This window comes from Pseudorasbora parva, chromosome 13, assembly GCF_024679245.1.
Source record: "Pseudorasbora parva isolate DD20220531a chromosome 13, ASM2467924v1, whole genome shotgun sequence".
In the NCBI taxonomy this organism is placed as follows: domain Eukaryota; kingdom Metazoa; phylum Chordata; class Actinopteri; order Cypriniformes; family Gobionidae; genus Pseudorasbora; species Pseudorasbora parva.
Window position 1 is genome coordinate 3,709,340 of NC_090184.1, and position 12,018 is coordinate 3,721,357.

The 12,018-nt window shown below is 38.0% G+C and overlaps 2 protein-coding genes across 4 annotated transcripts in view; one reads left to right on the forward strand and one right to left on the reverse strand.

Moving 5' to 3' along the window:
• Positions 1-1,328: 1,328 nt before the first annotated feature.
• Positions 1,329-7,289, reverse strand: LOC137038385 (uncharacterized). The gene is made up of 6 exons (XM_067412895.1): positions 7,157-7,289; positions 5,379-5,512; positions 4,538-4,685; positions 4,382-4,454; positions 2,240-2,352; positions 1,329-1,416 (listed from the first exon to the last, which is right to left on the reverse strand). Exons 1-6 carry the CDS (start codon positions 7,159-7,161, stop codon positions 1,329-1,331), a joined length of 561 nt encoding a protein of 186 aa, XP_067268996.1. The 5' UTR covers positions 7,162-7,289.
• A 1,211-nt stretch (positions 7,290-8,500) lies between these two features.
• The window catches only part of fkbp15b (FKBP prolyl isomerase family member 15b), a 60,476-nt gene continuing 56,958 nt past the window's right edge, over positions 8,501-12,018 (forward strand). For all 3 annotated transcript variants that reach the window (XM_067412968.1, XM_067412970.1, XM_067412969.1), the window contains exon 1: positions 8,501-8,723. In XM_067412968.1, the coding sequence (XP_067269069.1) occupies positions 8,674-8,723 (50 nt within the window). In that variant the 5' untranslated portion in view covers positions 8,501-8,673. The remainder of the gene's footprint in view (positions 8,724-12,018) is intronic.

Here is a 12,018-nt window from a genome sequence, read left to right on the forward strand (position 1 = left end):
TCTGTAGAAGATTTGCCCATTTAAACTCAGTTTGGGTGAAAGTAAGGCTATGATTATAAAAAGTAAAGTAAGCTAGCCAGAAAATATAATAAACTTTCTTTTAGTTTAGTATTAATACTCAGACAGCTATAGGCTCTATCATTGTGGGAGCCGCTGCTGTGACGCTGTGCAAACGCTTCCAGTGTGAATACTCTCGCGCATCTGCAGCTGCAGTGACGGTGTAGTTACGCTGAAGCGCTGCTCACGCTTGCAGTGTGAAACAGCCCTAAAGCGCAGCTCAAGCACACCTGTTTTTTCTCATCTTTGGAACTCGGTTGCCTATCACAGTTTGGCACAGGCGTCAGAACCACGTCTCCTCGCAACAGATCTGCTTTTGTGTGGAAAAAACCCTTTATACATTTTAAAGTCACGAGTCACTCAGCTGGTCAAAATACCATCATATGCAGTCAATGCACATATAACGAGCACAGTGCACTGTGGAGCTTACAGAGACTTCACCATCAGCTTTTAACTGTCATGTGTTGGTTGATTGTTTGTATTATTATATATTTTTACTTCTTAATCATTTTTTGTTATTTTTTACCTTTTTCCTTTGTTGCAATTTGAGATTCTTCGAAATGAAAAGTGCCTTATAAATAAATTCTATTATTATTAATATTATATTATTTATCCCAGAACACAGCATTGTTTGGGATGTTCGATTAGTGCAATATGTATCATTTCCTTTTTAAGTTGGGAGGGACCAAAAGAATCAAGGGAACACCCTAAACTAGTTCAACATCATTTTATAATATGCTGTGGCCATATATATATATATATATATATATATATATATATATAAATACAGATGATACACAAAGTGGTGTTGTGCTCTGGAGGCTTTAGTTTCGCTGACATTGCCACATGCATTCATTTGGTTAAGTTGGTAGTGCTCAAATATTTCATTTAAATTACACAACTGAGAATATTATATGTAATATTGGTCAGTTAGGCAAGGGGCAGCTGTATCCCAAAAAGCTTCTGTGCTCACCTTTGAAGGGAATGCTGCTGGAGAGGTGATGTGGGATGGGTTTAGGGATGGGATTAAAGCCAATGCCCACCCACCGCGGGGTGCCAGCGCCCTCTAGTGTAGAGTCTCGCGGCTCCCTCCTTTTACACACATTACATCTCTTCCGCGGGTTAACCTGGGTATCAACAACAAACAACAGAATTATCCTGGACAAATGGATGAACAGGAGTCCACATTAAATGAAAGGAATAATACCAATGCTATGTTCTCTAAAACACTGCTCTGTGTGGATAAAGTATAAAAGTGTCAGACACATTCCCTAGTTACTCACTCCTTTGGATGACTTGGACGTTTGACAAGATGGAAGGCAGATTAACTCTTTTATAGCAATGTTTGGAGATTTAGACCTTTCAGGTGAAAAGCAGATGCCAAATATCAGTTAAATATGAATAAAGACCATTGCAAATATAAAAAAGTACATTGTACATGTGGATTATAATAATAAATATACAATACATGCTCATTAATACTCACAGATGAGGTTAAAAGTGCTATAGTATGCAGTACTAGTGATTTATATCACCAGTCTGATTACTCTCAGAAAAAAAGGTTCTGTTTCGAACTCAGGTTTAAAGAACTCTTTATGACAAAAAGGTTCTATATAAGGAGAAATGTCTTAAAAAGATTTGCATAATACTTTCATGTTATTTAAAAAAAATATATATAATGATAAAGTATGTTTATGAGCTGTTTAATTCATAAAAATTAAAACATTAAACATTTTTTTTATAAATAAGACAAAATTAATTACACAAAAGTTAATCCATAAAATGATCCAATGATGGAATCCCTAAAATCTTCTATAAATGAAGCGCCTGAAGGAACCTTTAAGCTTCTAAATAGAAACGTTTTTTCTAATTAGAACCTCACCCTAGCAACCACCCTGAGTACACTAGCAACCACCCCAATTACCATACCAACACCATAGCAACCACCCTGATTGCCATAGCAACACCCTAGCAACCACCCTGATTGCCATAGCAACACCCTAGCAACCTACTAAACTAAAACCGTTTCAAACGTCAAACTTTTAAAACTGTTTCAAACTTTCTGGCTAGGCTTTTTCAAGCAAACTTAAAGTTTTTTATTGTTTTTATCTTTTTTATTGAATCAGTTTCTTGATTCAATGGGAAGCAATTATTGATATAATAATGGTGAGGTCAGGCCTACTTGTTTTGGTGGAGCCACTGAGGCTTGTGCTGCGGGTTGGGAATCCATGTGACCACTGGACACTGTGGCAACTCAGAGCAGCCCATGAGAGGACTGATGTGAACTGTATTTAACTGCAAAAACAAGTCATGATGTAATACTCATTAATAGGGCTTGAGACGAACCTTTTTCGCTCACCAGTCACTGTGGCTAGTGGTTTTCCAAAGTTGTTAGACACTCAGCATTTTAACTGGCCACAATTTTGACATCGATATCATGGAGGAAAACTGCCATATAGATATTTTTAATATTGCATAATTTGTCAGCAGGTTTATTAGGCTGCTGTCACTTTAAGACCTGATGCACGGATCCATGTTACACATGAGTTTTCGTTCTCATTTTGAGCACAAAATCTGAGGCTATCTACACGCAATCCCACGCTGAAATTCAAGCCCTGCAACAGCAACAATATTCATCCGGAGCAAATGAAACGAGTGTGTGAGTGAGAGGAGGGTGTGTGTGTCACTCGCTGTCTGAGAGATGATAGAGACAGAAAGAGACGCTGGTGGCGTGTGTCTATTCTGCGGAAAATTTGTATTGGAAGCATTTCAGACATTTTAGTATCGATATATAGCGATTTTTTGACAAACTACATTGTACTTTATGTATTATTCCACATGACTTTTGAAAAGACTACAGACTACAATTGACAAATTTACATATTCTATTATAAAATTCAACCTGCCAAAGAAGCCAGTGGGCTAGTAGTTACATGCAACTGCTGAGATACACACGCATTTGGCGAGTGTTAATGTCTAGCCCTGATAATTTTACAGCATACAGTATACCGTAAAGGTCTATTCACACCTACAGACACCGACGACCGACCAATCACCAGGGCCAAGTTTTTCCTTTTTTTTTTATTTGGATCAAACTGATCCGGATTTAGAAGTTTTGCTATCCAGGATCACCTTATCCATCTTACAGATGGATGGATGATTTATGGCAGTTTTTTAAAGGAACATTCGATTTGATCATGGGCGTCGGAAGCAAATAAAAAGTGGGTGGGTCAGTATAAAATATGATCGGTGGGGAAATAGTTTTGCAGGTGGTCTGGGGGTTGTCCCCCAGATAAAAAATGATTTCATAGATGTGAGTTCCTGCATTATGGTGCGTTTTAGGCCATATCCCTTTCCTATAGCAAAAAAGACCACAAACCAGTCAATACGAATAGTCTAATAAAAAGGCTATATTCATTTAACTGCCATAGAAATCAACAGTTTCACAGATAATGAACAAGTTGCATGTTTTTTATGCTCCGTATCCAGACAGAAAAAGTGCCGTTTACTAAACGATTGATTGGGCCAGACAAAATTACAGAAATCACTGAATAATTTACCGTGGCTATAGAGTAGGGTAAGACGCATGGCATTAAGTTGACGCATATCGCGAGCATATGTTCGAATCCGCCTTTTGCCAAACTTGCTCTACTCCCTTTCCCCATCACATATCAGATCGGAAAGGTATGTTTTTTCAATAAAAAAATAGAAAATATTAGAAAAGGGGAAATAAAGCGTTTAACATGTGTTTAATAATAAGTTTCTAAATAAGTTTCTCGGTTAAGGGGTAGTCAATGTAAGCAGACATGTGCTGAATTAGAGACGATAAAAGTGAGTGGGTCCAATATCATTGGTCTTAAAAAGTGGGTGGGTCTTGTCCCACACACACAATGGTTCCGACGCCCATGGATTTGATAACTGTGATCCAAATACCAAATCCTGTTTACCAGGATTCGAATAATTGAACTGAATCCACCCTTCTAATGGGATCAGGATAATCCTGTTTTTTTTTTTTTTTTGATCAAATAGATCCTAAACCAAGTTCAAAGTTTTGAAAAACCCAAAGGGCTAGTTTGATCCACATCAAATGTAAAATCGGATTACATGCTCTGATCTTAGTTCGGAATCCCTCTTTTGCTTTTGAAAAACCCTTTTCCAAGATTTGATCCAATCCGTGATCCGAAATCCCACTGGATTACTTTTGAAAAACTGGGCCCAGATTACAGTACATCCCTTCTCAGATATTCCACGACCTGAAAAGTGCCAAAAACGGCACATATTTGAAAATGTACTATATTTTAAGTCAAGTGTAACCTCCACATACCTTTATTTTGTTTTGTGTATTGGTGGGCATGCCGGAAATAGGCAACATGGATTCTGGGAAGAAAAGATCTGCCCTACAAGAGAATAACCAGAGATGGGACAATTATATTTTTGATGACTTTACTGATTTCCCAATGTCATGACATATAAGACTCACCTCTTAATCTTTCCAGTGTCTTTAGTCTGTCTGGCGAGTTCATTCAAAGATGCCTCTGTGTCCGTGCTGTACACTGGCCTTTCTTTAGTCGCTCTCCTCCGTCCCGTCCATTCAGAGACATTGACAATACTGAGAGATGGAAAGATCTCTGTTGGTATTGCAAGAAAGCAGAATAACATTATGGTATTAAACAGGCAAAATTTAAAGGGGTGGTGTCATGCAATTTGACTTTTTTAACTTTAGTTAGTGTGTAATGTCGCCGCTTGTGCATAAACTGTATCTGCAAAGTTACAGCGCTGAAAGTTCAATGCAAACGAAAATATTGTCTTTTAAAGTTACTGCAGTTTATTGCCTACAAAAATGGCCGGTTTGGACTACAACGAGCTTCTTCCTGGGTTGGTGACATCATAAACCCTTGCTAGTCTCCGCAGATGTGACTTCTGCCCGTAATGGGAAGGGGCGTGGTGTGGACACTACCTGTGCTTGGCACTTCAGCCAATAAAAATACAGGAAACTGGTTTATACAGGAAAATTTGGCCATCTAACCAATCTAAGACCATTGCGTTTTTCAGAGGGATGGGCTTCATAGAAGCAGGAAGCAAACGAGCCGTTCAAAGGACAGTGGTGTGGAATAAAGGGAGAATAGGAAAAAAAAAGGCGTTTAAAAAAAAAAAAGTATTTAGACATGTTATACTGCACCCCATAAACACAACCAAGCCTAGAAAAAAAAACACAGACCCACCCCTTTAAGAACATGATGCAGAAATCACAGGCATTCAGTAGTGAGTTGCAGTGAGAAGGTAGACGTGCAGAATATATCAGAAATGCAAAGCAAACGCACGGCCTTTGAGAGAGCTTCTGTTCTTCATGCATGCTGGAGTGAGGCGTGTGATTCCTCTGATTCCTCTGAGCTCAGTGTCCCAGCAGCACGGGTGCGAACACAGCACCCTAAAACAGTGAGCTCCATCCAGATCACTGCAAGATGAATAGATGAGCTTTCAAACAAGTGCATTGAATCTGATCAGATTTGTGAGTGAAAAGACATCTTGTTAGCCTATGAATATTATATTTCATATAATATCATATATTTCTAGAAGAGTTTTAGTCTATAAATATTCAATGTTATACACCAATCAGGCATAACATTATGACCACCTTCCTAATATTGTGTTGGTCCCCTTTTGCAGCCGAAACAGAGCTGACCCGACTAGGCATGGACTCCACTAGACCCCTGAAGGTGTGCTGTGGTATCTGGCACCAAGATGTTAGCAGCAGATCCTTTAAGTCCTGTAAGTTGCGAGGTCTGGGATCGGACTTGTTTTTTCAGCACATCCCACAGATAGTCGATTGGATTGAAATCTGGGGAATTAGGAGGCCAAGTCAACATCTCAATCTCGTTGTTGAGCTCCTCAAACCATTCCTGAAGCATTTTTGCTTTGTGTCTGGAAGAGCCACAGCCACCAGAATACCGTTTCCATGAAAGGCTGAACATGGTCTCAGCAATGCTTAGGTAGGTGGAGCGTGTCAAAGTAACATCCACATGGATGGAGGACCCAAGGTTTCCCAGCAGAACATTGCCCAAAGCATCACACTGCCTCCGCCGGCTCGCCTTCTTCCCATAGTGCATCCTGGGGCCATGTGTTCCTGAGGTAAGCGACGCACATGTACCCGGCCATCCACGTGATGTTAAAGAACACGTGATTCCTCAGACCAGGCCACCTTCTTCCATTGCTCCGTGGTCCAGTTCTGATGCTCACGTGCCACTGTTGGTGCTTTCGGTGGTGGTTAGGGGTCAGCATGGGCACCCTGACTGGTCAGAGGCTATGCAGTCCCATACACAACAAACTGTGATGCACTGTGTATTCTGATATCAGAACCAGCCCTAACCCTAACAATTTGAGCTCTAGTAGCTCGTCTGTTTGATTGGACAACACGGGCCAGCCTTCGCTGCCCACATGCATCAATGAGCCTTGGTCACCCATGAGCTGCAGTTTTGGAGATGCTCTGACCCAGTTGTCTAGGCATCACAATTTGGCCCTTGTCAAACTTACTCAAATCCTTACGCTTGGCCATTTTTCCTGCATCTAACACATCAACTTTGAGGACAAAATGTTCACTTGCTGCCTAATATATGATGAAGAGATCATCAGTGTTATTCACTTCACCTGTCAGTGGTCATAATGTTATGCCTGATCGGCTTACACACACACACACACACACACACACACACACACACACACACACACACACACACGTGTATATATATTTCAAAGAAGTACATTGAACCTGATCAAATTTAAAAGTGAAAATACATTATTTCAAAAATATTTTTTTAGTCCTAGGCCTATAGCCTATTAAATATTTCTAGCCAACAATGAATCCACAGGCTTTTATTAATTCAGTTACTAAAATAAAATTGACAATTTGACGATTATTAAACAAAACTACATTCTCTCAACTCTCTAATTTGTTTACCATTTAAAATGATTCGTAAAACGAAAAGCTGAATTGGACTGAATTGTCGTATTGAATTCGTTCTAAAACCCATTTGTTCCAATTCAAAGCAGGTTTAATCGCACACTACACACACACACATGAAATACCCTTTTAAACACTTACCTCATTTGTTAAAAAATAAATATCACAGTACATAAATAGGCTACTCGCAGTCGTTAACGCGCTCGTGTCTTTGCTTGTGTAAAGTTAGGTTGCTTAGCAGCAGCAGAAGTTCACGGATTACTTTCACTTTCCGCGCGCCAATGCAAATCGGATATACTATTTAAATTACTTGTAATTATTTCAGTCTACTATAGTATTTAATATGAAAAACAAACATAATACAACATTTTTAAACAAAGCTACAAATTAAAGTAGATTTATCCCTAAAATTATGATTTAGTTCACTTTATGCAAAATCGAGTTTTACAACAGTTGATAAAAGCATGGTATTTTCCTCATAAAAGTATAAATAATAAGTTGTATAAAAATATAATCACATAAAGGATAATTAAAGTATCATTATTATAATGACATAGATATTATGCAATCATAAATTATAAAAAGTATCATAAATTATAATAATATTACTAACCATGATATTATAAATTATTTTAGATTTTCCAAATTAGGTTTTATTGGTTTTATTATTATTATTATTATTATTATTATTAGTAGTAGTAGTAGTAGTATATACAGCTTTACAGTTTTCAACATTTAACAATAGCCAGGAGGTACATAAAGAAAGAAAGAAAATACAATAAATAAATAAAAAAGAAACAAAAAAGAAAAACGTTTATTTTTTTATTTTTTATTTATTTTTGTTTTTTTATTTATTAATGCCATAACCAGAACAATACAATAAGACATATACATTCAAATCAAAATTACAGAGTGATAAAGTAAAATAAAAATAAAAAACAGTGCCAGAGGACAAGAACAAAATTATAATAAACAAAAGGACAAGGGTGCTATTTTATACAATGTCATACCTGCTTGCCAAGTTATGAGTTCTGATTTCCTTTTTACTTGTGCAATTACACAAAATCGAACAATAAAGCTTGAATTCATTTTTAAAACAAGAAAAGTTAGGTTTGGAGTGTGACCATTTCATTTAACGAATGTGAAATTTTCCCATAAATATTAATAATTGTATGAAGTATGCCTTATCTTTCTCAATCCCATAATCATATATTAGTATGTCAAATCCACTCAGCTGCAAATTAACATTCAATTTTTTTTATTTTATTAAACGCTCCACATCAATCCAAAATATTTTTGTATATATCCAATGGAAAAATAAATGAAAAATTGTTTCCTTTTCACCATTACAGAAATTAAAAGAGTAATCACTAGGTGTTTCTCAATGTCAAGGATGCTTCCTTGACATTGAGAAACGCCTAATATCTCATTTAAAGCGTTCAGAGAAAAACGTTTCTCTCGCGTAGAGCCGTTGGACAAGTGACGTAGAGCGCGCGTGATCATGTGGCGGGTCAGCTGACTCCAGCAGAACCAGGAAGCGACTTGGAAAGAATTATTATATGTTAATACTAACTCGCCATGCTGGCGATCATTTCTTCATATCTGTAATATACGTATTGCTGCAGCCTCATCTCGCGGTGTGACGATCAGTCAGAAGCATGTTCGCGACAGACGACGAGGACGGAGACTTTCTGTCTCCCACTGGAGGGTGAGTGAGTTCCTGACGTACAAACACACAATCATGCACAATCAAACCCATTCACTTTATTTTTCTAAATTAAGTTTAGTTAGGTGTGTAGCACGGAAACAACTCGAATGCACTTATGGTGCAAAATAAACCGAAAGTGAAGTGTCACTCATTGGCTACTAATATAACTTTTGTGGCGAAAGTAGGCTACATTAACAGTCAAGTGAACCGTTTGCTGTGTTAAAAACAGCGAGTTGTGTTCAACATTCATCCCTTGAATGTTACATTTGTTCTGGCAGGAACTCCTTGATCATATGATGTCAAAACTTGGTTTGGGTGTTTCCTCCTCCAGTTTCATTAAAATCATCTCCGCCTGCTACACACAGAGACAAAGGTGTAAAAACTGTACCTTTAGGGGTACAACAGCTTGTCACTGGGGCAGTAGCCCTAAAGGGACATTTGTACCGTTTTAACTCCTGAAAGGGGCATATTAGTACCTAAGAGTACAGATACATACCTTAAGGTACTACTTTTGTGGTAAAAATGGTACAAAGATGTCCTTTACTGCCCCAGTGACAAGCTGTTGTACCCCCTAAAGGCACAGTTTTGAGTTTTTTTTCTCTGCGTGTGTGAAATAATCTAAACTAACAACTCCTAAATCTCACAGCCCACCTTAAATGACCACTAGTGGCCCCTAAAACATCCCTAAACACTAAAAAGCATTAAAGGGGGGCATAACACAGTTTCTGCCAATCTCATGTTAATCTTGAGTATCTATAGAGTAGTGTTAATCCTTCATATCTCCCAACAGTTTGTTTGTTTATTTATTTATAAAGCACATTTAAAACAACCAAGGCTGACCAAAGTGCTGTACAAGGCAATACACAAAAAACAATAGAAATGTTAAAAATAAATAAATAATGAAAAGATACAAGACAAAAACACTCGTAAACATAGTAAATAAGTGTTCTTTAAGTACTGATTTAAAAATAGAGAGAGATAACACTGTGCTGATTGAAATCGGTAGGCTATTCAAAAGTTTTGGGCCTGCTATTCCAAACGCTCTGTCCCCTCCATGTTTCAATTTAGACCTACGAACCGTGAAAAGTCATAGATCCCTGGACCTAAGTGACCTTGATGGAGTATGCATGTTTAGCATTTCAGAGAGATATCCCGGTGCTAGGCCGTTTAAAGATTTAAAAACAAGGACTAAAATCTTAAAATGTATTCTCAAATTAACTGGTAGCCAATGCAAGGAAGAAAGAATTGGAGTAATATGATCAAATTTTCGACTACCTGTCATCAGCCTGGCTGCAGCATTCTGAAACATTTGAAGTCGCTCAATGGAAGAATATTTAACTCCATAATACAGTGAGTTACAATAATCGAGACATGATGTGATGAATGCATGAATCACTATTTCAAAATTTTTGACAGAGAGAAACGATTTAACTTTGGCAGGACGTCGTAAATGGTAGAAACAGGATTTAACAACAGAATTAATTTGTTTATCAAACCGAAGTCCCGAGGCAAACAAAACACCAAGGTTTTTTGCATACGGAGTAACATGGGAACTTAGTTCACCAAGATCCAAGTTTCCATGGTCGTAAAAATCACTGGGACCGAATATTATCGCTTCAGTTTTACTGTCATTTAAAGCCAAGAAATTTTGCGCAAGCCATAATTTCGTTTCCTGTAGACACGCTAGTAATACCGAAGAAGCATTTAATCATTACGCTTAAAAGGTATGTACAATTGGGTGTCATCGGCATATAAGTGAAAAGACACACCATATTTACGAAAGATTGATCCCAATGGAAGCATGTATAGTGAAAAGAGTGTTGGAGCAAGAATTGATCCCTGTGGAACACCACAGAAAAGATGTGCTGCCGAGGAAGTATGTTTACCAATGCATACCGAAAATTTCCTATTAGTTAAATAAGATTTAAACCAATTTAAAACAGTACCATGGATGCCTACATAGTTTTCCAATCGAGAGAGGAGTATTTTATGGTCAACCATGTCGAATGCTGAGCTAAGATCTAAGAGGACCAAAGCAACAACATTCCTATTATCAGTCGCTAACGAAATATCATTGGCAACTTTTAGTAAAGCAGTGCTATGCAGTTTTCTGAAACTTGATTGAAATGGTTCATACAAACAATTTGTGCTCAAAAAAGACTGCAATTGAGTGAGAAACACCTTTTCCAAAAATGTTGACACAAACGGAAGATTAGAAATTGGTCTAAAATTATCTAAACCAGACACATCCAGATTAGGCTTCTTCAAAAGGGGAGTAACCAAGGCATCTTTTAGGCAGTCAGGGACCACACCAGTAGTCAGAGACATATTAATGACCCGACAGCAAATCAGGCCCTATGGCGTCAATAATTTGCTTTAAAAAGCGTGATGGAATAAAATCATATGGACAAAAGGTCGGTTTTAGATGCTCAATAATGTCTTTGCATGTGTGCAAGGAAATAAGATCGAATAATCTCCAAGTGGCCGAAAAACTGGGTGTTTCAAAAGACACAAGTGAGGTCAGCGGTGAATGAGGTCTAAACCTTATTGACTTCTCAATAAAATGAGACAGGAATTTTTCACACAAGGAATCAGACACTTCATGAAAAACATTCACGGTCAACATTCAACATTAACAGTCTTTAGTTTATCAGATTTATAAAAGACAGATACACTGAACCGATCCTTTCAGAAAACAGCCGAGCTCGTGGAGGCGTGCAGTGGGTGGAGCTAAAGAGTCACACAAGCACACACACACACACCATGGCATTATCCCTGCATAACTCTCGATTCTCTATATGTTGGCGTTGTTCTATATGCTCTTATGTGTCGATTGCCAACAAAACACACATTTCATGACCGGGAACAAAGACACATTTGCAGAACTCCGGAAACACAAACTGCATCCACTGTTCCTTTAACTCTGGGTTATTTGTGAAGCTGAACAAGGTGATCTTTCCCTCACAATCATAAACACACTTTTTTTAGTGACATTGATGATTTTGTTGAGTAGCAACCCGTAACCCAATCGAAGCTCATTAAAGGATGCGCTCTGGTTGGTGTGTGTGTGTGTGTGTGTGCGTGCGCGCACTCATCTGGGAGAAGTACCCATTCAAGCAATCCCGCCCTTTATGATGTCTCACAGGGCCATACTCGAAAAAAACTTTCTGAAACTTCTTTGAATCCTGAAGGTGTGTGTTTGACACAGAAATACCCTTGTTTTTTGAAACTTTTTCCATGTTTGCCATCAGAAACAACTCTTTAACAGTGTAAATAAGTGCATGAAATAGCATAA

Excerpts from the sequence above, each read along its gene's own strand:
- LOC137038385 (XM_067412895.1), bottom strand. Across the intron at positions 4,455-4,537 it reads GACACTGGAAAGATTAAGAG|GGCAGATCTTTTCTTCCCAG; the intron begins GTGAGTCTTATA and ends ATTCTCTTGTAG. Across the intron at positions 2,353-4,381 it reads ATACACAAAACAAAATAAAG|TTAAATACAGTTCACATCAG; the intron begins GTATGTGGAGGT and ends TTGTTTTTGCAG.